This window comes from Paramormyrops kingsleyae, chromosome 23 (assembly GCF_048594095.1).
Source record: "Paramormyrops kingsleyae isolate MSU_618 chromosome 23, PKINGS_0.4, whole genome shotgun sequence".
Classification (NCBI taxonomy): Eukaryota; Metazoa; Chordata; class Actinopteri; order Osteoglossiformes; family Mormyridae; genus Paramormyrops; species Paramormyrops kingsleyae.
In genome coordinates this window covers 4170292-4197268 of record NC_132819.1, presented here as the reverse complement: position 1 = coordinate 4197268, position 26977 = coordinate 4170292, and the positions used below count along the sequence as shown (strand labels likewise).

General features: G+C 43.9%; 1 protein-coding gene across 14 annotated transcripts in view; it reads right to left on the bottom strand.

Moving 5' to 3' along the window:
• Nucleotides 1-26977, bottom strand: part of LOC111853501 (ras/Rap GTPase-activating protein SynGAP-like) — a 90483-nt gene that overhangs the window by 27169 nt on the left and 36337 nt on the right. For 11 of the 14 annotated variants that reach the window (XR_002840466.2, XM_023830448.2, XM_023830453.2 and 8 more), the window contains 16 exons: nucleotides 17033-17127; nucleotides 14954-15075; nucleotides 12096-12249; nucleotides 11346-11444; nucleotides 9739-9978; nucleotides 8865-9200; nucleotides 8145-8289; nucleotides 7851-7995; nucleotides 7425-7661; nucleotides 6897-7098; nucleotides 5314-5519; nucleotides 4732-4945; nucleotides 3209-3820; nucleotides 2560-2997; nucleotides 1337-1510; nucleotides 78-289 (listed from right to left, as the gene is read on the bottom strand). Coding sequence is in view for 13 of the 14 variants with exons in the window: in XM_023830448.2 (XP_023686216.2) it covers nucleotides 78-289; nucleotides 1337-1510; nucleotides 2560-2997; nucleotides 3209-3820; nucleotides 4732-4945; nucleotides 5314-5519; nucleotides 6897-7098; nucleotides 7425-7661; nucleotides 7851-7995; nucleotides 8145-8289; nucleotides 8865-9200; nucleotides 9739-9978; nucleotides 11346-11444; nucleotides 12096-12249; nucleotides 14954-15075; nucleotides 17033-17127 (3631 nt within the window). In the remaining variant the exon portion in view is untranslated. Of the gene's footprint in view, nucleotides 1-77; nucleotides 290-1336; nucleotides 1511-2559; nucleotides 2998-3208; nucleotides 3821-4731; nucleotides 4946-5313; nucleotides 5520-6896; nucleotides 7099-7424; nucleotides 7662-7850; nucleotides 7996-8144; nucleotides 8290-8864; nucleotides 9201-9738; nucleotides 9979-11345; nucleotides 11445-12095; nucleotides 12250-14953; nucleotides 15076-17032; nucleotides 17128-17774; nucleotides 17934-22082; nucleotides 24412-26977 lie in introns of those variants that run through there. The other 3 variants (XM_072706106.1, XM_023830457.2, XM_023830458.2) reach the window with 3 other exon arrangements.

Below are 26977 nucleotides of genomic sequence, written 5' to 3'. Positions count from 1 at the left end.
TTGAGCAAAATCATCCAGCTGAAGTGAGCCACAAACAGACCCTCTCTCTCCTCACAACCCACCAGCCCTGTATTTACCTGTTGATTATTCCTTTAATTTGGGAGTCTTTCTCTATCTGCTGCTGCCTCAGCCTCCTCTCGCTGTCCTCCAGGCGATTCTGATACTGCTGTAGGATTTTATTGGTCTGCTGCTCCTGCGTAAGGAGCCGTCGCTCATACTCCTCCAGCTTGCGGTGGGACATCACCAGCCGTTCTTTGAGGGAATGGATCTCCTCCTCGTACTCTCGCACCTGATTAGGAGGACAGGACGTGGTCATAAATCTACCACACACACTAAATATTCAATTCAATTTTATTTGTACAGCCCATTTCCACAGTGTTAAATTGTCTCAAAGCACTTTACATTATCCCAGCCCAAAGCCCCCAGTGAGCCAGACAGAGGCGACAGCGGAAAGAAACTCCCTATAAGGAAGAACCCATTGGAGGAACTAGACTGAAAGGGGCAGCCCATCCTCCAGGAGCCAGCAAAGGAAGTCAAATGAACAAGATGGCAAAATCCTAATCTAATCCAAATATACACAGCGACCAGCCATAATCATCCACACTAAGCATCACAGGCTAAAGTTTTGCTTACAGCAACAATGCCCAAAGTGAATAGCTTCATTTGGCCAGAGTTTGTGAACATTTTTAGACAAATGCATCTATTCTTTATTCTTGCAAACACACACACGAAGGTGACATGGAAGACATAAGAAAAGAGGCAAACTGTAAGGCAGAAGTGAAGGCCAATAAGATATGCAGAGGAAACTTCAAAGGAAGGACAGGAATGGGTCAGTGAAGCACATTAGTGCCAGAAAGTATTCCTTATAAGTTTTATAATAAGTTCAAAGTCATTTTGTCAGCTTTTCTCTAAATTAGTCATGTGTACGCCTCTGAAGGCCATCTGTTCAGTCGCTATAGAGACATCTAACCCGGGTATAACATTTATTACCCATTTCACTGTTTCAGGTGATACAACCAGCACTTTTTGGAAAGTCAGCATCAGTTTACCATTACTGGCAAACACTAAATAAATTTTCAATAAAAATGTAAAGAGCCTCATAGTTGATACTTGTCTGTAATTAAGGATTGCAACAAATTAGCTAGCAATCTGAAAATTATAAATAAAATGATGAAAGTTGTGAATACAAGTTCATCAACGGACATATTTTATAATCTGTTGTTAGGAGGGATGTAGGTTGAAACGCCACATTAGTGTCATGCAAACAGAGGTCAGACAGATAAGCTGGGGAAATAGGGAAAGCAGCCACACAAGTGGACACAACACAGAAACTGACCCTTTCCAGGCGCGATTCGTCCATGCTCTTCGAGTACTCCTTCAGCTTGTACTCCTCCCGCTCGATGCGTGAGCTCTCGATGTCGGCAGACAGGTGAGGCATGTTAGACACCCAAGCCACAGTGCGCTCAGTAGCCTGGGTGGGCGGGTTCAGGGTGGAGGGCGACTGCGTGCCCTACGACAAGAAGGCAAGTCTATGTAAACAAAATAATGCGTCCTGTGTCCTTTGCATAACAAAACTAGTGTCTGCGTGTATAAATGGTTTGGAAGCAAATATTTCAAAGTAAACAGGGAGTCTTAAGATGGCGCACAATCCTGGAAAAAGTCGTGAAATATGCAATGCATTTGATCATAACCAGAAGTATCACAGTCTTTGTTTTCACAAGTAACTTTTTATATAACGTTAAGACTCTTCAGAGCAACCACAACAATGTAGGGCATAATAGCCATTTATCATTTGATTGCCAGTAATGCTATACTTAATTTACTGACAGAAAACACGTAAATTTAGACACTTAGGGCTACCCTCCCCTCTTAATATCCCATAAAAATCTGCATATAGCCTGTGGGGGATCACTTTCACTAAAAGTATTCAACCTAGGCTATTATCTGTTCTTTCTATATTTTATACATCATTATGTTATTTTGGTTGCTTTTAACGGTTAGCACAAAAGGCTACAGACCTGAAGGGTGGCAAATTACCCACTGGAAATGTTTTGGGGGCTGCGCTCCCACGGGATTATGAATTGTATAACAAAATAAATTTTCCCCTACGCACTTTACAGGTTGCACTGAACCACCAATAACAGGGTGTTGTTTGGGTTAGCGTTTCAGTTAGTGCCCTCGAGTCGAGCGCGACCAGAATAATGGGAGAGAATGAGGCTATGGGAGCTGAACAGCAGACATCCTTTATAAAGAGAATTCCAATGGCCGCTGATGAACAAAGTCAGTCCTGACCAAACAGATGAACACCACCTACGGTGATGCAAAAAATGGCAAACATCGTTCCTTCCTACAGATGTCTAAAAATAGCTAAACTGGAGTTAAATAGTGGTTGACGCCGCAGAAGTGTGTTTGCCCAGCAGTGCACGCTAGGGCAATTGTTTGGTTCTTCAGACCTTTTCAAGGTTAGTCACCTGAATGGGATCACTTGGAGTCACACAGTAAGTACATTCAAGGCAGCAGGGAGACAAAGCAGCCCACCGAGGGGGAACCTCCACGTACCTGTTTGCTAATCGTAGGCTTCAGTAAGTGCTGCTGCTGAGGTTGCTGCTGCGTTTGTTGTGGGGTGGATGCAGGCCCTCCTTGGGGACCCTGGCTCTCCCTGACTGAGCTCTGCTGGTGTGGCAGCCCAGGGGCGGGGGTGTCTTTGACGGATAGCTGCTGGCGTGGCGCCGGCTGCCGACCCCCGAAGCTGGACTCCGGGGACTGGAGCAGATTTCCGCTAGGGGGGCGGGTTTTAGTCGGAGGGGTGGAGGCTGCCGCGGCACTGACGGACAGCTGGTGGGAGGTCTGGGATTTGACACGCTGAGGGGGTGGGGCAATTGAGCTCTGCCGCATTGGGTGAACAGTGGAGGGGGGTGTGGCCAGGGAAGAGGAGGTGCCTGTCTGGGAGCCCATTCCCATCATCATCATTTGCTGTTGCTGTTGGTGGAAATTGTCCTGGAAAAGGCAGGATAAAAAGGAAAGTTTGAAATAAATAAAATAATAACAATACGATGAACACTGAAGGTCTGATCATTGAGCTGTGTGCCCTGTCGTTGCCTTACATATATGTGCCCTATTTCCCACACATTATTTGTTCAATCTCCTAATGTTGAGGATTAGCAGATCTGCTCATGGCATCAGGCCTTTCTCTCCAGAACCTGGGTACCTGCATGACAGACAGCTGGCGCCGGCCGTACTCGGCCTGGTTCTGCCGCGTATAGTCGTCGCTGTAGCTGTGTGAGTGGATGATGCTGGGCTGCACCAGGCTGCTGGCCCGCAGCGCCGAAAGGTCCTCGCTGCGGGAGAAGCCGCCGTGGCCGAAAGCGGGGATGTAGGTGGGGTGGGAGGGCTCGGGTTCCGGGGCCAGCAGGAGGGGCGGCGGAGGCTGCGCCCGGCTGGGCTGATGGTGCAGCTGGGGCCCATCGGCCGCCATGTGGAAGAGGGGGTTCTGGAAGGACAGCGGGTAGTGCATGGCGGCCGCCTGCTGCTGCTGCTGCTGGGACAGAGAATCTGTCGTGGTCCCCATCTGGCTCAGCTGACTCAGCCTCAGGCCGCCCGACATGCTTGAGCCGCCCGACCCCGCAGAGAGGCGGCCCCCGGCCCGCAGCCCCCCTCCCAGGCCCCCGCCTAGGGCCCCCATGCCCCCATAGCCACCAAGGCCTGCGATGGAGGCTTGGGAGGAGTTGAGCATGTCGCCCACTGACTGCAGGTTGGAGATACTGTTCATTCTGGAGTCCTGCAGGTCCATCATGGACACGCTTTTGTTGACGCTGAGAACCTGCGGCAGGGATGAAGGCGAGGCCTTCTCTGAGAATTTGCCAACGGGCACTGCCACAAAAAGACTTCACAAAAGACATGACAGGAACTGATGGTAAGGAGGCGGGTCTGCTGGGGCGGGTGTCAGACTTGGCTTTGAAGCACACTGACACAGAGAAGCGCTGCTGTCAAGGGCGATCGCGATGATACCGTTACTGGCTAGTCACCAGGGTGTGTGACTGCTGGGATGTAACGCACGCGGGCAGGACCGGGGCGCTCGGTAAGAGGCAGAGAATATTCCCATGGTGCTGTGAAACCTGGCTGTGCAGTAACTGGGCCTACTGATCTTTTTTATTGGGGATATCTGTTAACATTTCTTGGGTGCCTAGGGAAGGCTAGAGAGCTAATTAGTGTCCCAGTAACAAGCAGTCCACATATATGGCTGCTCACTTATTATGTAGCACCTCGTTAAATCAAGACTATTTTTTCATCAAATCTGAACACCATAGAGGTGCAGTGGTGGCTCAGTAGTTAGCACTGTCTGTTAGCTCACTGCCTGGTGCATCTTGGGATAGGCTCCACCATAACCCTGTGTTGGATGGAACATGGATAGACGAAAAGCATATTATGATCGACATAAAATGATTTTATACTCTTCATACATCATCGTATCGCTGCTGTTTTGTTTCAGTGGCACGGACAAAAAGGCTACAGAATTGAGCAGTGCAAGAAGATCCAGTACAGCTGTGAGTATGACTTGGCTGTTTTTACACTTCTACTCACATATGAAAGGGCATGAATCATATAACAGCCTTATCCATAGCTTTTTGTCAACACACAAAAACAACTGAATGTGAGACATGTCTACCCCACTCTCCCTGTCAAACACTTTAAGTAAAATATCCAGAGGCCAGATCCCTCTTGTGCCAGTACCTTTGGGTCGGGTTCGGTTATGTCCGAACTGCTGGTGCAGTATGCCGGGCTAGAACGTGCCAAGGGGGGACGGGTCGAGTAGAAGACATCTTTAGAAGAAGCACGATGTGGGTGGTCCCGGTCCCCGTAGCCCCCCATGCCTGCATGTGATGCCAAGTGCCCCCCACCAGAAAGAGCAGAGGTAGGCGAAGGTAGGCGGGACATTTCTATGGAGCTGAAGGGGGAAACACCGTAGTAAGAGAGGGGAGATTAACTCTTCACATCATGCTGAGTGGTCATATTCACAAGGCCTTTTCCAGTGAATCTGTCTAAGTTGTTCATTGTTTGCTGAATGAAAGGATGCTCATTGGCCAGCTGCAGACACAGCTGCAGGCAGCTTCCCCTCTAGGGAATGAACCACCATACGGCGAAAGGTCTATGTTATATGAGTGTTCGGAAATAAAATGATAGACATAAGCATTGTCAGGATGTTCTTGATGGGGTCATGTGTTTTGTGAACAGGTCCCATAGATCCAGGCTGTTTGACAAAGCATGCCTCCCTTGGGGTCTGCATCGGTGGATCTCACCCCCTCTGGTTGCTACCTGTTCAGGTCACGCATCATGTGGGCCTGGAAGTCAGAGGAGACGACCCGGTTGAAGCTCGGTCGGGAGAGCAGCCGGTCCATTTGCCTGTCAGGGGGCGGTCGGTCAGTCTGATGGCTGGGCTGCCTCTGCAGATGGGGGTTCCTCAGGGCCATGCTGATGTCGTTGAGTAACCGTGGCAACGGCCCCAGCTTAATAATGGCTTCCTACAGAGGAGAAGGAATGAGCGATGTGAAGTCAAACAAAGAGGGAAGAAGGAAAAAAATGTATGGCCCATTAAAAAGTTACTGTAGAATTCGAAGCAGGAAAACAATTATGAGACAGTACAGGTTTTAAATAGTGAATTTTCCTCCACACTGCAGGAAATTTGCATAATCTCCCCAAAAAGCACCACATATATTATTAGTGTGTACAGTATGTGTGTCTTTGTGTCTCTTTGTGGTCCAGGTATACGTTACATTGTGGTGTGATAAAGACCTGTTGTTTTGATGTTGTAGGGAACATTTTTTCGGTCCCCAAAGGGGAAATTCAACTTCTTAAAGATCTGTGACTGTAATCATAAAATTAAAAATGCCAAAAGACATGTATTTTGTTTGGGTACTTATGGTTAAGGCTAGAGCTGGGTTAAGGTTGTTATTGTTGGGATTAGGGTTTTGCTAAAAGGAATGAATGCACAGTCGCCACAAAGATAATAATACAGGTCTGTGTGTGTGTGTGTGTGTGTGTGTGCATTATCACTAAGTACACATTTACGTGACAATTGTCATCAGCATTGATATAGTTGTAGGGTCAAAGGGACCCAGTTTCTTGTCTCTTGCCAGGGACACACTGAGTACACACTGAGTACACACTGAGTATACACTGAGTACACACTGAGTATACACTGAGTACACACTGAGTATACACTGAGTGCACACTTGCAGTATCATTTACAGATTATGGCCCCAGTAACCTGTCAAAGGTGAGAAAGAGATCAAATAAAAAACTTTCACCAGGGCTCTAATTGAATTTGACAGGTTCTCCTCTGGGTAAGGCCAGCTAGCAATCTAACTGTGGTCAAATATCTGATTAGGTCCCAGTCTTGGGACATGCTAATGCAATTCCATTCACTGCACTTGAACAAGAAGTCATATATGAAAGCGATACATCTCACAAGCACAATCACATTTCTTGCTCTGATGCAGTCAGCCTTTCCCCCATTGATCTGAACGCATGTGTTTCGATCCTCATGATTGACTGCTTATGCAATCATGCTGCTCTTCTCAAAAGATCCCTGTTGAAATATATATGTGCAACATGCACACTATCTACTGTTTAATTTAGCTTCATAAGTAAGGGCAATACTGTAGCAGCAGTACAATACTTTGTTTGTCCTTCTTTAAATTCTACTGCTGTTGATTGCCTGTGATGAGTCAAACCCTCAGTGAATCTGCATTACATAACACTGTAACATCGGCACATTCTGCTGCCTGTGTACACGATGTATACTTACAGTTTTACCTCGGCGAAAGATGAAAGATTACGCAGAATAATGTAACAGTGGGACGTCGACAGCGCTGTGACATTTCCCAGTGACCGCCCACCTTGCTCAGCTGCGCCATGACCTCCCACAGCAGGCTGTGGAGGATGGACAGCTCCCGCCCCAGGTCAATGTATCCCTCGAAGGCTCCGGCGTTGCTCATGCTGTCCAAATTGGAGATTTCATAAAGGAACTGCTGCATTGAGCCCCACTCCATCTCCAGGAACTCGTTCATGAAGCACAGGTGTTCCTCCTTACTGCTGAACCTGGGAGGGCATAAGTGTAGTAGGCAAGGAGGGTGAGCAGGTAATAATAGATTAGTTGGAAAGCGAGAGCGGCAATGAGAGACAAAAGCATGTTGTAAATAAGGAAGAGGAGGAACATGATTCTGCCAAATTCGCAGATTCTAAGCAAGACAATTATAGCAGTAGGTGCTTTTAGAAACTATGACTATTTACACAAAACAAAATTCGCCAGCTAAGTAGTTACATTTTGTTAGTGTAGAGAAAGAGCTACTTATGCTTTGGTTAGTGGTTATTAGTTAAGATCTGGTGAGGTTTCTGTGCTGTAGTAATTAAGGCCATTCACTGACTTGGAGAATGTGGCCAAGTTCTGCACCACCTTGGCGATGAGGGTTAGGGTTCGCGAGGTCTGTTCGTCGGGATACTCCTGGGTCAGGTTGAAGAGTGATGGGGACATGATTGCAGGGCATAGGAACCGGAGGAACAAGGAGGCACTGATAAGGCGGTCTGCGATATCCTCTCTGCCCCTCTCCGCACAGCGCACCCTCCAGGAGGCAAAGACCTCCTTCAGCTCTCGAGGGAACACACTGGGCGAGCAATCAAGGATGGAAAGACAGGCTGTTAGAGCTGAGCCTCACCGAGATGCCTTAAACGTGGTCACCATAAATAATTGAGACATTGTTAAGCTAAACATCTGCTAGATATTTCAATGAACAACAAAACCATAATACTGCCTGACTATGCAGAAATAGAAGGAAACAAGAGGATCCACTGACCAATGGGAGTTCACGATCTTGCAGAGTGCCAGCTCACAACACATGCGAAGATTGGCTTGATGGTCAGGCAGGACAGAGGGTGGAGTCCTCATAGGATCCACCTCACAGTTCTCCTCTGACTCATACAAAGCTCTGATGAATTCACCTACATAGACCCACATAAACACATTGACTCTTAATTCATGATGTTTGCTTAATGTTATTCCAGGTCATTACTTAACAAACAATTTTCAAGCATAATTAAATTACTAAAATGCATCTTCAGGTGACAAGTCAGAGCACGTCCCTCATTACCTATAGCATCCTTGAGATACTTGTGTCCAATGAGTTTGAGGTACTCCTCTATGGCTTTGGTGGCCAGAGTGTTCTCACGGAAAATAAGATGCTCGCGATCCATGAACCTGTCGACCTCAGACATTGCCATGTCGGATAAGAAATCCTAAACCAGAGAGAACAGAGGTAATGGAGTAAAAGTATTTTGATCTGGCTTTCTGCTCTGTGTCACCTTTCAAACAATTTGCGCGTGTGACATCATATACTAATCCAGGATCCAACACTCATCCTCTTGCATCTTTATAAAATCCACATAACATTCTATCTATCGATCTGTCCTCTCTTACCACTCTATCTATCTATCCAACTTCCATACAGGACTCTGCAGAGATATTTTACCTCAGCCTTGTGCCCCGTGCTACTGGGGATAGACTCCAGGCCTACCTGGACAATTCAATTCAATTCTATATAGTACCTTTCACAACAGAGTTGTCCCACGCTGCTTTGCATGAGTGTGTTGTGATACATTACAATGTACTGAATGGGTGGTTGGAAGACAGTTGGATGATGGAAATACTTTATATTTAAGTAACATTAAATTAATTGGCCTTTGAACTAAAGGAAAATAATAAAAAGTTGATCAATCATCGTTTTTGCAGAAAGAACAGCAGAGCTAATGAGAAAAGTAGGACTCCAGCATGCTGTCTCATGTAGGAAGCTGAGGGTGGTGCCCTGGATTACCTTGGCCTTTCCGGTGCTCTGCAAGATGTGCACCAAGGCGCAGGCCACCTCCTCCTTGCTCTTGACACTCAGCAAGGGCTCCAGCACAACACACAGCACGCGGTAGTTGTTGGTGACATACTCGGCGAACTCCTTGTACATCTCCATGGGCAGGATGTTCATGGTCTGGTAGCGAGCCTTAAGGCGCAGCGATGCGTTTATGACTTTGCCACCTCCCACACCCCCACCTTTGGCCAAGACGCTGGGCTGGATGACTGGGTACCACTGCTCCACAAACTGCCGGCCAGTGATGCTGGAGATGGGGATGCTGACCAGGCCAAGGTATGTGCTCTTCTCCTGAGAGACAGGGACAAGTAAGATAAGGCAGGTAAGGGGGGGTGGGTCACAGCACATGACAGGTGACAAGCGCCGACATTTTTTAGAATGCGTATTCCCCTCTGTATGATCGGCTGGCCGTAAAGAGCGAGATGATCTCTGCAAATGGAATCTCCGCTCGATAGACAAATCCCCAGTTGCTCCTTCTGTTACAAATGTTTACAGGAAGCAGAGATAATGCACAAATGATTTTTTTCAGCATCCAGACTCCAGCAGCACCAAGCTTTAGACTTCCAAGAGGAAATCGGAGCATATCCATGCAATCAATATCATCGATCTACAGCCGTAGAGCTTTGGCAAAATCAGGCTGCACCTCGGAGCACGTATAGTGGCAGAATGCTGTACAAGTCCATCAGTGACACTGATGTGGTCAGTGCTGGGCCACCGCCTCCCCCCTTTCTAACTGACGCTGATGTGGTCAGTGCTGGGCCACCGCCTCCCCCCTTTCTAACTGACGCTGATGTGGTCAGTGCTGGGCCACCGCCTCCATCCTTTCTACCTTTCGTCTCTTCTTGTCGGTCTCCTTATAGAGGTGCAGACGGAGGCTGCGGATGGGGGGCAGGTTGTTGAACTCGAAGTGCTCGCCCCAGAAGACGGTGTCGGTGCGGGGCTTGCTGGTGGTGCGCGCATACAGCATGTCATCCAGGCACAGCTCACAGTAGTAGCGCTTCTTGGCCGGCAGCTCACGGGCCTCGATAATCCACAATTTGAGCACGTTGTCCACCCGCCGGCTGTTGTCCTGAATGGGGGGGTGGGGAGACGGAAAGGGTGATGGAACGGGGAGTGGGAAGAGACAAAATGGGGCGGGGCGGAAGAGGAGCGTGTGGGCTGAGGAGGACAGACATCCACACCCAGAGACCAAACAACTCCTAGGATATTGACCAGCCGTACGTGGAATATGGGAGAGGCTACCGGAGATATTGTTTTGTACCAATGACAACCAATAGAGCTGCAGTTCTCTGGCCTTTGGTCATATGTGAAGCTTGGCCATTTTCTTGGAGTTGCTGGTGACACGAAAACAGTGTAAGACGTGAGTCAAACCTGAAGGCTTGTAGGTTCCAAAGACGAGACCCCATAACTTTATAGAATCTAATTCCAAACTTTAGTGCAAGTCTAAATTATCAAATCTATATTTATCATTCAGCACAGAAGGAAATAATCATAGAACGATCAGAGGTGAGTCATTTGAATCCAACATCCATAGGACAATTATGCTCTTGAAGCTGAAATTAGATCCCTAAATTTAGCTGCAATTTTAGCCCTCGTCATCGTGTAAGTGCTCATTGAAAGCACAGTATGTCAGCTGGTCAGTTACCGTTACAATCAAGCAGTGCTTTAAGTGACCCCAGCAGTACCAAAAGTAATCATTAGTTCTGGTGAGCCCACCAAGAATGAGTAATAATACAAGTGAGGTCAATGACCACAGATTGGGCCATGCCACTCTGACCCCGAGCCCTAGTTAGGAACTGGCGTCACTATGAATAAAGTTGTCTGAAATCCTCAGAGCCCCGGGAATCAGCAGAGCCCCACCCCCACAGTCAGAACATCTGGGTGAGTCAAGCGACTCCTGTAACGCATCTAAAAAGAACACGGCTCATTAGGCGCCAGCCCCCCCCCTCCCCCGGCTGTTTCAAGACGGGTAAGAAGTTTCAGGCGTCGGATTTCGAATAAGAGGAAGAGGTCATATCATTCTCACAGCCAGGCCCTGCAATCTAAATTTGAATTTCTAAGGTATATAATGTTTGCTATAGCATCTTTATTTTTGTTAGCCTGAGCTCTGCCTTCTGTAGGCCTTTTTGAAGCACACCTATGACAGCAGTCTTTGGAGGTAGCCTGCTGTCTCTTTCAGTTTGACTCACTGTGCCTTATGTCTCTTTTTCTTGTTCTGGCCCACACCGTAATCTGTTGTCCCGTCCAATAACGGAAAGATGAAGAGCAGAAAGAGAGCAGAAAGTGAAGCATAACGGTTGGGATGAAAGAGAGGCGATGATATGCACACAGACGCTGGAACAGACGGGAAGAGAAAGAAAAACAAAGGGAGAAGAAGAGATAGATACTTGCTCTCTCTTTTCCTTTCCCTCTCTTTCATTCCCTCTCTTTTTTCACCTTGTTGGGTTTGACGGCTCTCTGCAGGTTCTCGATCCACTTGTCTCTCTCCGCCGCAGAGCGACAGGCAAAGCACTTGGTCCCCGAGGCTGTAGTCACCTGGGGGCGGAAGCAGTCAGACTATTAAGCAGCAGCTGAACGCCCAGGCACTTTCATCAGCTTCTGTCTGCTTCAACCATTCCGGGAAAATGGTTTAATTCATTTTGAGTTAAATACAGATACCTGATCTGGTGACTAAACTCCGTAACAGCTAACTTTCTATGATGACTTCATCTTCATTCGAGGAAAATGCCATAAAGCAGGTTACTGACTTCAGTGTTTCATAAAGGCTGATTTTGATTATGAACTGTCCAATAAACGCAACAGGTTTCCACCATAATGCACGTTTTTAATTACATATAATCATGATACAATTATGTATCCTCTTTGTGTATAAGGTTATAAAATGAAAACTGCAGAAGTTAGCTACTCTGTTATTTCACTTCACTCAAGCTCCAGAGGTTACCGTAAACAGGAGTACTAAGATTGTATCTCCCAATGTGAGCATGTAATTGCCTCCCAGTCTGACAGCTTGTGAACTGGTTTGCTAGTATACTCTGTACTGCCATGCCTGCTCCATTATAAGCCAATGAGCTCCAGCTACAAACCCACCAGCCAATCCTGTTTAGTTTTTCTCCTTTGCAACTATTCAAAGTGCACCCCCCCAACCCCCACCACTCCATCACACTGTGCCCTCCCCGAGTAAGGCACCTCGAAGCAGTACTCCTGCCCCAAGATGCTGGAGTGGACGGGCTTGATGATGGCATCCTCATCCAGAGTCAGATCCAGAGCCTCCGCTGCGCTGCTGGGGGACAGCAAGGACTCATGGGAGTGAGACTCCTTGAAGCTCTGCATCAGGCGCGTCCTGCCAGACAGAGAGAGCGAGAATGGGCACCCAGCATCCGGACCGACATAGGGTATCATCAAGGGCAGGAAATGAATGAATAAAAAGTGAATTCATCCCAGCTGGCATGTCATGTCGAGCTGACATAAAGAGAGGGGGCGGTGAGACTGTTAGGATGCAGACATTCAGGGATTCACAGGTCCACAAAAACACTTCGGTTATGCTAAATATCTCTATGATTTCTATCTTCAGGGTTCAAAGCCTCGCATACAGGGTTAGATCAGAGAGCGTATAGTTTCTTAAGACTGACTAAACCATCACTGCAACTATGGATGATCCCAGGCCGTTATTACAGAGATACAGGTAGTGTGACTGGCCTTTATTCTCATAAGTCCACTAACGAGTTGGTTTTCAATAGTGTTTCTTCACTTTGGTTAGAAATACCAATAATCCTTGAGATTTATTTAATCCACGATGATATGCAATTATCTGACTTTAGATTTATTAGATTTATTAATCCACCATAGCAACAAGAAAGCAAACAAACCTGTAATGCATATAATTCCAGATCTAATTAATGTATATATTAATGAGCTAATTAATTCTCCAGCATGTGCATTCCTGGATAAGGTAAGGTGCAGTGGAAGGTGGACACACGTGTGTAGAATTTATCGCCAGTGGGAAAAAAGCTTTTAACCCCAGTGACAAATGGCCTTCACGCTCTTAGTCAGATGATATAGAATTGTAATTGTTGCCCAGAGTGATGGCCAGGGGGCAGGTCTCAGAAGCTAGTGGGGTGCATTTAAATGCTCAGGGCACCATTCTGGGGAAGCGATACGGTCTGGTGCCGTTACGACGCACAAATAAAGACCTGCCAAAACAGAGTGAACTTCATCAAGGCATCTCTCTCTCTCTCTCCCTCTTTTTGTGTTTACCCTTACCGAAAGTAGAGAAAGAAAAGGGAGAGTGGGGAATCAGAGAGACTGAGAGGCCTCGAGAAAGGTCTCTATTTATAAATAAGCCTGGGAGGAATGGTTTTGATGGAAGAAAGCGGTAGATCCGTTGGAGGAGGGGGAGAGAGTTCACTTATATGGAGACATCCTTTTATGTAAATTATCATAAGAGTGGAGGGGGGCCAAAGAGATAAAGCGAAGTGGACTGACAAAGTGCGAAGGATGAGAAGAGACTCAGAAGGGACACTATGAGAGCAGGGAAGTAGAAAGAAGAGTCAGGGTGAGAAAATAGCTCCATGCAGACTGGCCTGAGTATAAAAAGGTGCAGGAAACAGCATGGGGTTCCACCTCAGCCACCAGCATGCTGTCACGTGTCTTACCGCTGAAGCCCTCTGTTGCAATGCAGTCTGTAGGTTATATACTTATGACCCTTATTTAATACAGTGGGGCACTGTTCACTGATTAATAACCTGGGTGAATTCAGTCCTCTGACTGTGACAAGGAAATCACGCTCTGCAAAGATCACAAAGGCGTTCTGAAAACCCAGGTATCTGAGCTTTTGTGTATCCCATCAAAGCTGTCCCTCGGAAATCAGAAGCAAGCTCCGGGAATGGGGACATCTCGTGCTACATTAGAGCTGGCCGCTCGGCAAGATATTAATGAGGCCTAATAAGTGATGCACTTAAGTAATCGATGGGCTTTGACAGAACAAAAGCGGACAGAATTCTCAGCCCCCTCCAGCCAAAGAGAAGGGTGATAGATTAACGATACTCAGCTTGTGGGTGACGTGGAACAGACAGAAACAGACAGCCCATTGCAATCACTTCTGGCCCTTCGTGTGGCTATCGCCAGCGATAAACATTATTCGCTCCAAGTGTGTGCAATGCTACAAGAGGCAATATATGTGAAACTGTGTGAGGCCATTGAGAGGGAAATCGATGGCAACAAACTGAAGTTCTTTATGACAGCATGCTCACCTTACTCAACACTGAATTACAGCAAAAAACCCAACAACCATAGATAATGTTAAATATAGTGTTTAGAATAGCAGGAGAAGACTGCCTTGTCTGCTTCTCCACTTCCTTTAGATTAGTTTGGTCCTTGAGGTTTTTAAAGTACCAGTCAGTGAAAATCTTGAGCAATTGGCGCCTGTTACCGAACCCACACATCAATCCTCGATCTGGACCGCATATATTAATTTAAATTTAAACAGCTGAACTACCAGACACACTGCCTTCTCCATAAACATAGCTGGCATCTCCTTGGCTCTTGGCAATGTGACACCACCTGCATCTCACGGTTCAGCCAATCAAAAGGACCAACCTGCCCCGACATCACAGCCAATCACAAAGCCTCCATTACTTGAAATTAAGCCACAGTAACTAAATAAAAATAAACAACAATGAAACATTGTGGATGTTTTAAAAAAAAAAAAGGATTATTTCAAAGCATTTTGGGCATGGATATAAAGATAAACAGGCAACCAGCATTTGGATTGCGGAGAAAAGCATGCATGCAAACACACAGCACTCACACAGATCCCCATACACATAATTCAAGTAGATTTTAAGCAACACTGTATAATACATATTAAAAGACAGACCTCATCTGCATGCCGTGCCTGCGCTGCCCGTCCACCATCAGAAGCACACAGAGACGTGCAAAAATGACACATTCATAGTGCTTTCTAACAGACTTGCTCCCACGCACGGTGCCACATTGCCAGACAGGGCCGGGGGGGGGGTAGGGGGTTTGGGGGGGCGGTCTTTTACCTGTCCTGGTCGGCGCTACGGAAGCGAGGCAGGATCATGTGACGGAAGCTGCTGGTACGGTCCAGTTTGGGCTGACTTTTGGCCCGCTTGATGGAGCCCTTCAACCTTTTGCTGAGAAAACTCTGGTAATGGTGTAAAGGGGGAGGTGAGGGGGGGGGGGGTAATGTTACATGAACAAGTCAGTACAGTCCATAAGACAATCCGAAGGCCGCAGAAAAACGGGAAACAGGATTGGGGCAGACAGGAACACCGGTGTGATGGGGAAGAGAGATGGGCCAATGGGCAGAGAACAGAAGAACCGAGCATCATTATAGAGGAAGAAGAGCAAGACTTTTTAATACAAGAATAAGATGAAACTGAGAGGGGTATGAAGGACAAAATGCAAAGAAGAAGAATCAGGCACTAAAATCCCATCCCAGAGATCTGCTTTCTCTATTAATCAAATGCTGATGAGTGTGTGACGCATGGCACATTAATTGAACAACTAATTAAATTTGATATAATTTAGCCAAAATCAAATCTCTAAATCCATTAAATACTCAAAATAACTATTAACTGAATAAACAGAACCTTTCAATTTGGGGGTAAATTTGGGTTTCATTTCTAAATAACAATTAGTACATTTGACAGAATTCTAATGGTCTGAAGTCAAGACAAATGATTCACAAGATATACAGAGGAGCAGCAAACTCAATATAACTGAGTGAACACTCAACTGGAAGGAAAAGGAATGTTTACACAGAGGTTTGGACAGATATACCTGATCTCATCCAGAAAAATTAATAAACACTGCAGTTCCATCAAATGACCCATGGAGGGGGGTGTTGGGATATAAATATTAATAGGAAACTTGGACAAGAGTCTCTATTGGCTATACTGATACACATTCAAATACACTCCTTTAACAGAATACTGAGCTTTGTAGAAGTTGGCTTCACAAAAGAGGGAAAATATTTCCACCAGTGAAAACTTATCTCAATGTCTTTTTACAGTTATTAGTGATAAGAGATCAGTTTGAGATTCCCAGACCACAGTAAGATCTAATGGATGTCTACAAAGAGTACACTGTAATGTAATATATACAGAATAATATTTATAGCAGTTTATAGCAATGTTTCAGCATGCTAATTGCCGAAGTCTATGAAAAGAAAAAAGGATGTAAATGAATTCACAATTTAATTAAATAAATGATTTCCAAAAATTCTGGAAACCAAACTAGATTCTTATAAGAATCTTACAGGATTAGAGGTTCTGCTTTTATATGTATAGAAGTTGGCAAAGGATTAAAATCCACAGCCTGCTGATAATTATGCAACTTTTCTCCAGGCCACTATGCCCAACACCCAGGACGTAATGTTCAGAAAATTTCAGGAACAGATGTGTACTTATATGCTAATCAACTTGGTGGCTAATATTGGCCTTGTTTAGATGCCTGTCTGTCATTAACCACCAAAACCTTAAAAAACCATAACAATAAACCATGGCATACTATAAATTGTAGCGTTTTGTGACTAGATGATTCAGATGGCATACCTCCACAGAGGGCTTAGGTGCAACACAGAATTCGGCCTTGGGATTGGAACCAGCGACACTCCAGCCATTGACCCCGGGAGTGTGAGTGGAGGAAAGAGGGAAGGATGGGTAGAGAGAGAGCGATCGAGGGAGGAGAGGCATGGGCACTGTGGTCCCACAGGGCTGAGTGGGGAAGGACGGAGAGATGGTGGGGCAAAGGGATCGAGCGGGAGGCAGAGGCTGGGGTGGGGTGTTTACCAAAGGCCCACAAGTTTGGGAAGGAGAGGAGGGGAAGGAGGGGGAGAGGGAGGGGCACGAAGAGAGTGTGAGGGAGGAAGGATGTTGGGGTGTGGGTACAGGCAGCCCACAGGTTTGCAAAGGAGAGGAGGAAAAGGAGGGAGTTACAGCAGACGATGGAGACAGAGAGTGAGGGGGAGCAAGGGAATGAGGGCGGGGATGAGGGCAGGGATGAGGGCGGGGATGAGGGCGGGGATGAGGGCGGGAATGAGGGCAGGGATGAGGGCAGGGATGAGGGCGGGGATGAGGGCGGGGATGAGGGGTACTCACAGGTTGTCGAAAGGGTTGAGGAGGGGCAGTGGGAGGGGTCTCCATGCTTGGCTGCTTCCCAGTCGCTATGCTCTTTCTGCGAGCCCGCGCTTGCTCTGAAGGATACATCAAAAGAGATAAAAATTAGACAATGAAAGAGCAACAGAGGAAAAAGAGGTTAAAGCTAGAACACTGTTCATATTCATCAAAGAGCTTCCCGTTATGAGTGTTTTTTTTTTTAACTGAAGGACAATAGGGGGTGATAAAAGGTATAGAAATTCTGCACCAACAGATCTGTCTGGAAAACTGAATGGGAGGATGAATTACCGCGTCCAGGAGCACCCATGTCTTCATAGGAGCTGCTGGTGTGTGTGTGAAATAACATTAGCAGATATGTGGTGGAGAGAAAAGCTAAGCGTGTTGTCAGACAGGCAAAGTGCTGGCCTGCAACAGGTAGGACACGCTTGGTCTGTAAGAGGACAAGCGCACTGCATTCCTGTCAGTGGCCATACTCAGCTCACTAAGCACACTGCTCACTAAGACTTTCCATCGCACCTTTTTTTTGTTTCTTTCACCCTCCATTGTTCTTCCTCCTTTTCCTTTCTCTCTCCATCCCGCTCTCCCTTCTTCCCAATTTCCCCAAAGAGCAATAATAACCTTTTTTATATTGAAGCACTAAAAATACATCCACTCTCACTCTATCCATCCCTCTCTCTCACTCTCCAGCTCTCTCTCTTTCTTGCCATCCTTCTCTCCCACGCACCTCTTTTACATAATTCCAGTGGTACGCTCACCCCCTCCTCTCTTCATCCCGTTTCTCTCGCTCTCGTCTCCAGCTCTTTCTCGCTCTGTTCTTCACTCCCTCTGTGCCGTCCCCTCAATCCTTCTCTCTCCCACTGCTTTCTGTTTCCATTTTGCCTTCCTCCTTTCCAAAACCGAGAAGGTTTTACAATTTCCCTCCCTTGACCGCCTTATTTCACCTGCCAGAAGCCTCACAATGCATTCAACTGGGGCTTCGGGTTTAAATCAAGGATGCTAAGTCACCACAGAACCTATGGGATCCAAACAACAACTCAGCAAGAACCACACAATAAAGCTGTTTCAACCAAGTTACAGAAACGACTGCTGCGGCGGTAATAAGCACACATCTAATAAAAAGTTTCCCCCGGTACTAACAAAAACAAACTACAATAAGCAGCTTCTCCAAATAACTTGTGTGGGAATTGGATGTTTTTGCACAATGGGCATCTTGTTCAATGTTCATCAACAGTGCTAAAAAATATGGCATGTATTCCTATGTCCAGTCAAATGACACTGCCCATTCTGTCCTCTCTCACATGTACTAACTTCGACATCAGCAAGCCCTCAACCAGTGAGAATGCAACACAGAACCCAGACAGTGGCAGAAATGGGCAGTCTCTGTAAGGAGTAGGTTGGGGGTTCTTGCATTTCTGTGCATGTTCTAGCCAGCATACTCCTCTGCAACACTGTGGCCATTGTGTTACTGGTCTGAGTGCTGCTGGCCTCAGTTGAAGACATATTATACCAGCATCATTAGCAATACTACATTCATTTTCAAAGGTTTCTGCTGGAAATCCATTGCTGCTGTAGCTGAGCTTTCTTCTGGATGAGGGGGATTAACAACAGAATTTCTTCCTCCCTCAACACTCAAAACATGAACACAAAGATATAACACACTGTCCATCTTGTGAACCAGAGCAGTGTCTCAGAATAGTGATAAACATCAAGAAACCCCAGCCCCTTCAGAAAAGTACACATTCAACTCAAAACACAAATCAATCATCAATAAAAATTACAGACCATACGTTGACTTCCCAAGGAAACTATTAGACATCTGAATAATTTAAAAAATATGAGAAGTTGAAAAAACAATATCTGACTTCTAATTCAAATTAATTACAGGCATTATAACTATCCAATTTAAAACATTTTGTTAAGTACAATGACGTTCAGGGCTGCCCTCAGTACAACCTCATGGGAAAGATTAATTTTCTTCTATTGTCCATCAGAAGCTCTCCAGTAATAAAGCTTATTACAATAAAGAGTCTGTTATTAATAGACAAGAATGGGCATAGGCACCATAATCAGTACTAATACCACTGCAACAGACATTGTTTTATGTTGTTTAACAGTATACCTAAATTATCTCATGACTATAACAATACATTATAAGCAGGTATAAAGAATAGTGAATTATGTTAAGTGTGTTGCAGTGTAGCTGATGTTCTAAGAGGCAGCTATGCAAACTTTCTAAAAACCACTTAAAAATAATGTTCCCTTACTGTCTCTCTACAGAAGAAGACAAAGGTCATGAGAAAACAATCCTTGTGGTTTGGGTCCTATAGTTCTTTTTGAATTTTTTTAATCACCTCACTAATTAAAGAAATATGAATCTTTCCAACTGCAGAACACTAGCCCTCAATAACTGCATCTGGATGAGACAAATTCCCAGGTCCAGATCATTCCACATACATGTATTAAACACAAGTATTAGAAGCATCCCTATTTTTATGCTGATTAATAATCCAATCAAGGTTCTTAAAGTCCTTCAAACTCATACCTCAAATGTTCTGTTTGATATAATGTTATATAATGGAGTCTTTGTGGTGCCCCTTTACCTTTCCCACAGGATATGTCACATATGTAAGTCACCAAAGCCCTTATGCTAGTCAAAATTTAGTCAAAACGATCTTTTATATAGGGATCACAAATAAAAGTAGCAGTAACCTGATCTGGACACTTGGTGTGGGCTCTTCACACGTGACTATTATGAATGCCCCATTAGAAATTAAATCTGGCTGTATTAAATAAATACACGATGGAGACTTTCATCCAAAGCCTTTTAGATCAAGTTAATGCATATTACATCTAAAATTGTGTTGAAAATATTGTTAGACTTCAAAAAGAAATCCTTAAGAGAGGATGTCTCATGTTAACCAATTAGAAGCCACTATCTGATATTTCATTTCAAGTAAAGAACAAGCTTTAATATAAAATCTGGGAACAGACAGTGGTAACCTGGTTCAAAAGGTTCCACCAAATAACACATACCACAGGTAACTTGCACATTTTCATTTATATGCAGCTTAAACATACTTTAAGTCTGAAATTGGGATTTATTCAAATCTATGTTGTCCATATCAGTTTGCTTTATTTTTGTGGGCTGTTTATCTACCTCTACACTATTCCACATTCCATCTCTTTGTTTGGTTTCTATGGTAACAATTCCAAGTGCCTTCCATTTCAGTCAGCGTACACTGAACACAAAGAAACAGATAACAGGCACAAAAAATGTACAGTATGTATGGCAAACATACACACACCATGGTTACAAGCAGGTGCATGTATACAAACATATGTGTCTCACACACCATTTTAGGTGGAAAATAGATATAAGACAATACAGTAAATCTCATGTTTACACATTTATCGCTGTCATTAATCTTCGTTTCAAAGCATTTTATTGGACTTTGCTGTTATATAAACAAATGGATGCTCACATCTGCTAACATATCATTCAAGTAGGCCTATAGATACACAGGTATAGATACAATCCATAATAATGTATGATTTAGTGCTTTCAGAAAGCAAGAATGCTATGTGAAGAATGCGTCCATAAAGTCCACATATTAGACATTTTGCACTCAGTAATGAGTAATGAAATTAGAAGTCATGCCTGGATGTATCGGGGTATATCTGGGTGTGTTGTGTGTGTGTGTGTGTGTATGTGTGTGTATGTGTGTGTGAGAGAGAGAAACCATGTAAATGTGAGTAGCTTTATTCTGAATGTAAATCTGATGTTAGGCTGAAGTGTGTGTGGGTGGGAACAGCTTCCAGCTAACTCCCTTAGATAGAGAGACATGGGGGGGGGGGGGGGGGGGGTGATGGAGAGGCAGAGGGAAAGAGAGTGGGAGTGTAAACACTACACAACAGCTCCCGGCTTTATGTGTACGCTCCTGTGTGTACGTGTTTCTGACAAATATTTTATCATATGCAGTTCAATGCATTTCAAAACTGGAAGCTAAAGAAAATAAATACAAATGTTTCATTGCATGTAAAAATGCCTGTTGCTGTAATTGTGATTGTGCTGGTTATTGCAATAATATGACAAAAGAGCTCTAGGAAAAGTAAACGTGTCAATGAGAATATTTTCACTGAAATGTCTAAAAATATAGAAAAATGCTAATGAACATCTGCAATGATTGCATTTTAATTACAGTCTTGTAGTAGCAGATTACTGCACGAAACAACCAATAATTGAAGTTAAACTTGGAGTAGAGTGTACTGCTGTTTGGCTGCCTCTGAGCTCTGGTGTTTACTGTCTGGGGGGATTATACATGAAGCTGAGGTCAAATTTCGGCTAAGGATTTCCGCTTCGTAAACTGTGTCTGCAAATGTGTGCATTCATTAAATTACTAATGAAAGCAATTTAATAAGTGCATACATTTTAATGCATATTAAAAATTAGTTGAATTGTACTTTTCGTTTGTATGTGATAATTTGAATAAATTTTGAAAATAAAAGCAAGCGAACTTTCCATGGTCTCCTCAAAACATATCTCCACAAGAAGGTAATGTCATCCATTTCAGAAAAGACCTTCAACATGTTTAATTGCTTAGCTGAAACATTCGTCCAAAACAGCTTATACTTGTAGATATTTTATTGTAGAATTTCAGATTAAGCTCGTTGCTCAGAGACACAGTGCACACATCCCACCTGCGACTCGAACCGTGATCTTTTGGATTATAAGGTCTTTAACCTTAATGCTACTTGCTAAATATTTCAACCAAACCATTCTGTAAAATCAAACTAGAGATCCCCAAAACTTGCTGAGTTAAGAGCTTCAACCTTTGCCTTTAAAAAATAAGAACAGAAGGTTAATGTCAGCCCCGGGTATTTTAGATTATGTAACGTATTCAATTCAGTGCAAGCTTCTTGATATTTGACAATTCTGTGAACTTTTTGTTAGTTGTGCGATGACAGAGGCCGATGGTATAAGAGGATCAGATAAAAACAAAGTTTAAATATATAAAAAAATTGTGGCCCCTACCTAAGAATGATGTAGTTGTTACTCCCTTCCAGACTTGTCGAAACTTTCTTCCACTTCTTGTTGAAAGCGTCTTCCTCACTTCATATCTGTGTAACTGCTGCTCTTGATTGCTATTTTTCCTGTTATACTGCTATTAAATGCAACTATTCATCCTGGCATACGTTGTGGTCTTAAAAGGCGTATGCCTGAGATGCGTGTTTCCTGGTACCAAAACGAATGTACCTATATAATTTTAATCATGTCCTCCAAGTTCATTCAGCCAAATTTTGCGCGTGTGAAACCTGGTGCGTGTCCTTATACCAGCGAGTCTCAATTTACGAGCTAAATCGGTAAGCAATCCATTAATTATGGAAATCGTTTGCATTGTCTATAATTAAAACTGACTTAGATAATGCTTAGGTGAGTGCCAGATTTATGTCAGTTTCGGTCCTTTACCAATCGTCAGAGCTTTGCACAGATGACTCCGGTCGGCTCTGTGTTTTACATTAAGTATAACTACTTGCAAAATTTGCTACCAATACCAGTTGATGAGGAAGGTCAACAACTTATTTGTCGGAAATTAAAATGTTTAACATATAACATATGCACTGTTATCCTTAACAGACACCAAGCATTTGTTTAAATAGTCAAACAGTTCATCATGGCCAGTCTATGGCTAAAACCACCATCAATTAAAAACTTCAAATTGGCAGTAAAACAAGACCCATATACAATACAAATTCTCAAATTTTGTTGGACTATTGTGGCTGGAAACAAAAAGCAACTAAATATTTAATTCAGGTGTGGTTTACACTGCTAGCACGGAGTCTTCAAGTTGAATTCATATGAAAACAAGACTGTCTCGTAGATTACGCTAATTTCAGAATTAGTGTACACATGTGTGTACGAGTTAAATTTCAAAACAGATTGTGCTCATTTATATCTTAAGAAAAACAATATAAAAAATTATTTTGAGGGTTAATCTTTCCGTCTTTCTCTATACATATTTTCACAACGGAGTATTAGAAACACTATATAAATATATTTAAATGCTGGTAATCTTTAAATTTCGTTACAATAAACCATTCAAATCAAATCTCACAGACCGTTTATTTTAAAAACACATCCCTGAGAAGTTAATGTTATAATTCCTCACGAATATTTGGCTCTTTCTTCCACCGCCCCCCAGCCACGCTCCCCGGTACCGGCAGCGGCTGTTCCGTGGCAGGCAGTCCCGCTGAGAGCTCCGTGCTTACGGCCTCTCCCTGATCTTGTTCTCCGTCTTCCTGGCCCCCGATCCTTTCGCAATCCACAATCTGATGCCCGATACCGCTGCCGTTTCCTCGGTAACCTACAGAATCTATTCTGAGGCTAAATTCTCTCATGTTTTGGTTGTATAATGGTTATTAATGTTATATGCCTAATAACTTGCTTCAGCCGAGGAGGATATACTTATTACAATTGCACAATAATAATCATAAAACCAAAAACAGAGCTCTCAAGACTATTTAACATCCACGAAAATATATGCAAACCCACAATTGGACTAAGGCAGTTTTTCAGTAATGTTATTTGTCGATAATATTTCGAAATACCATAGTTACACCATCAGCACAGCAATAAAATCTGAATAAATCATCAGCAAAAGAGCGTGAATGAAGGTTTCTTAATAGGTTTTACCGACGCTGGTTTGCCATGTGCGATACCTGCTCTCTCGAACGTAAAACCGCATGCTGGGCGCGCGTGCATGTGCTGGCGGATGCGTGCATTCTTTCAGTATGCGTGTAATTAAGAGAGTGCGAAATAATCCGTCGTTACTTCACGATGGAAATGCTCGCTTGCATCCCTCCTTCTGAAAAGAAACCTCCGAGATGCAAATATCTGGTTTGGCGAAACTAGGGACGGTCTTCGATCCCACTTAGATTTCTTATATGCAGACTGTCAAGGAATGAATACCCCATCCATGTACATTCTTCACCATCCAGCAAATGACCAAATTAACCCAGGTAAAACATACCATACATCTCAAAGTAAATCATACGCTACAGCTAAGTGACAGCATTATGGGTGTCATCAGTATTTTCGTCACATATCTCTCTGTTAATCCTACACAATATTCCACAATCCAGATATACGGTGGCAAATGATCCCTACAGTTGAAAGAGGCTGGCGGGTTGCAGTCGGGCAGGTGTAATAGAATTTCGCCTGCATCCCACGGTCCCTCGCTTTTCCATTGCATTCACTGTCACTTTTCTAGTAAAGGGGGCAGTGATTTAGAAAGAGGGTGGGAGCAAGAGAAAAATATTACGACACGGAGCGTTTGAAAGTACGAGAAGCCTAATGAACTTTCATCCTCTCCTTTCTTCCCTCCCTCCCATCGCAGCCAGCTGAATACTGAAACTTGGGATGCTGCCACAGCAGTGCGCTCGGCTCGCGGATTGCAGATCAGGCGTTTCGCGTTCCCGTACGCATGTTACATTGTTACGGCGTCAGCTATCCGCCTTCTTCATTTCGTGATTTCTATTACGCGAACACGTTAAGATTCAGATCGTGTCAATTGATTTAATTGATATTTAAAGCGTGCTTGGATGGGTCGGCTGTTTCAGATGCCTATTGCGTTCCCCTAGCAAGCCTCTTTTAAAGCAATTAAATTTAACAGACAGTCCTAAGTAAACGATAAGTATTTCTAAAACGATTCAATTTCCAAATCGTAATATAAATTACTGCTTAGGGTACTGATTTACAATTTCATATATATGAGAGTCATCATTAATATGTCAATAAAACACAATTCCATCAATTCCACGGGTAATTCATAAAGATTAAACATACTTATGGTGGGGAAATTGACGGAGGGCGGTAAAGGGCATATAGGGTAGAAAGTAACGAGTTACTCCCAGGGTTATCTGGATTACAGACATTTAGGTTTTGATGAGTCAGACGAAAAGTGAAAAAGATTTCTGCTCTTGACTCGCCCCATGCATGCACGTTTCTAGAATAAAAATGCATGACTACGACATACTGGGTTGTAATATAATCGAAAGCATGAGATAAAGTAAGAGTAGAAGACAATGCCAGCTTGAACATTCAAGAAAAACCGTTTAAATGCTCTATTCTGGGCAAGCCAAATATGGTGCGCCACCCAAGGTATCGACTGGCATGCAGGTCACTTAAGGCGCTATTGACATTTTCTCAAATGGAAAAACAGGTCAAATCGTCTTATTTTCCGAGACGCGAATGCGAGAAGATAGTAATTATTGTAAATTGCATTTTTTAGACGAGAATCTTTGAAAAGTATGATTGAAGCCATTTAAATAGTTTTTCATTTAACATTCGAATTTTATTCAAATATCGTTCAAGGGAGCATTTAGTATATCCTTATTTTAAATATATATGATCACAGGCTCACCCCAAATTATATAAGTGATTATGGAAAAATGGGTGGATGGGTGGAGGAATGCATGGATGGACATAATTACTTAAAGACTGATGAATTCAATGTTTGGTAAATAATTAGCATACAGTACAATGCTGTGTAAATGTTACAATTTAGTGATGTGACTTTCAGTTTTGCAGATACATGACCTGGCTCAGAAGACTACACACATATGCAATGTTGCTGCATTTTGTGTACTGTGGGTAAACAGGGTCAGACATGTAAGTGAGTCAGAGGCCACACAACCCTCTAGTCTTGCCTGAATACCTTAAATGCTTAAATCTGGAGCTGATGTCAGAGACACTGCAGCCCAGTTAACTACAGTTAGCTACATGTGCATGTATGTTGTTAATCTGTAAAAGTTAGAGAACAGGGTAACAGGTGATCTCAGCTTGGCTCTTTTTACTTTGCCTTATCTGTATGACCTTGTTTTATGCATTTCCTTGGAATTTGCACAATGAGACTTTCTCAGATCAGTCAATCGCATTCTGGGCATATTCCCAAAAACATCAGCATAATTTATGCAAAACCTAAGCCAAACCATACCAGAAGAGCAACAGAATCATCTTGATCCAAACTAGAATGCAGTATGATGCAGCTACCAAATATGACAATTTCCTTTTGGGCTACAGTGCAGGTTGCCATGTGTTTCATTTATATTAAACATACATGTTGAATTTATACACCATCATCTGGGCAAGAAGTTTGCTGCTGGTTTGAGGAAGCAGCCACCATTCAAGCACCATGAACAAAGTATCTAGACTTCGGGGCTAAGAAAAAAATATGCTTTGAAATGGATCTGATCACAAAACCAGGCTGGGTTGCACAAACTACAGCCAATGTCCATGTCATGTGTTTAACTTTGCCTGGGAATGCTGTAGTAGTGGAATTTAAATTGTGGAACATTACACTGGATTGGGGATGACATGCTGAACAGAAATTGTGAGCTTGCCGCTGCATTAGCACCTCCTAGAGGTTTGTCCAGCACTGGTGTGGCTACCAGCAGCCTGTAGTGAGAAAAGTGTGGAGTCTCCCAGCTCTCCCGCAGAATTCTCTGTGACCTGCAGTGTGTAAAAGGCTACTGACTGGCAGGTGTGTGAATCAGAAAAGCACACACTTACTGCCTTTCAAGCTTCAGGTACAGGCTCAGCGTAGAAACTTTGCCATTTTCTCTGTATTATTACTCTGTGTCAAATCAGATCACTAGCAAAATTTAGCCAGAAGTACTCTTACACACACCTCACACATACACGGTGTATGGGATTTTCACCAGAAAAACCATATCCTACCAAAAAAAAAAGATGCAAAGTATTATGCATGCACCATTATGCATCAAGATTTAGGGAAGGCATAGTGAGGGCCTCTGGATCAGGGGTGTTGGAGTGGCACTTGGACCAGTGTAGGTTCCAGGAGGGGAGGGAAAACAAAACAGCCATTGCCTTCTGTTCATCCATTCACACACACATTTTCCAACCACTTT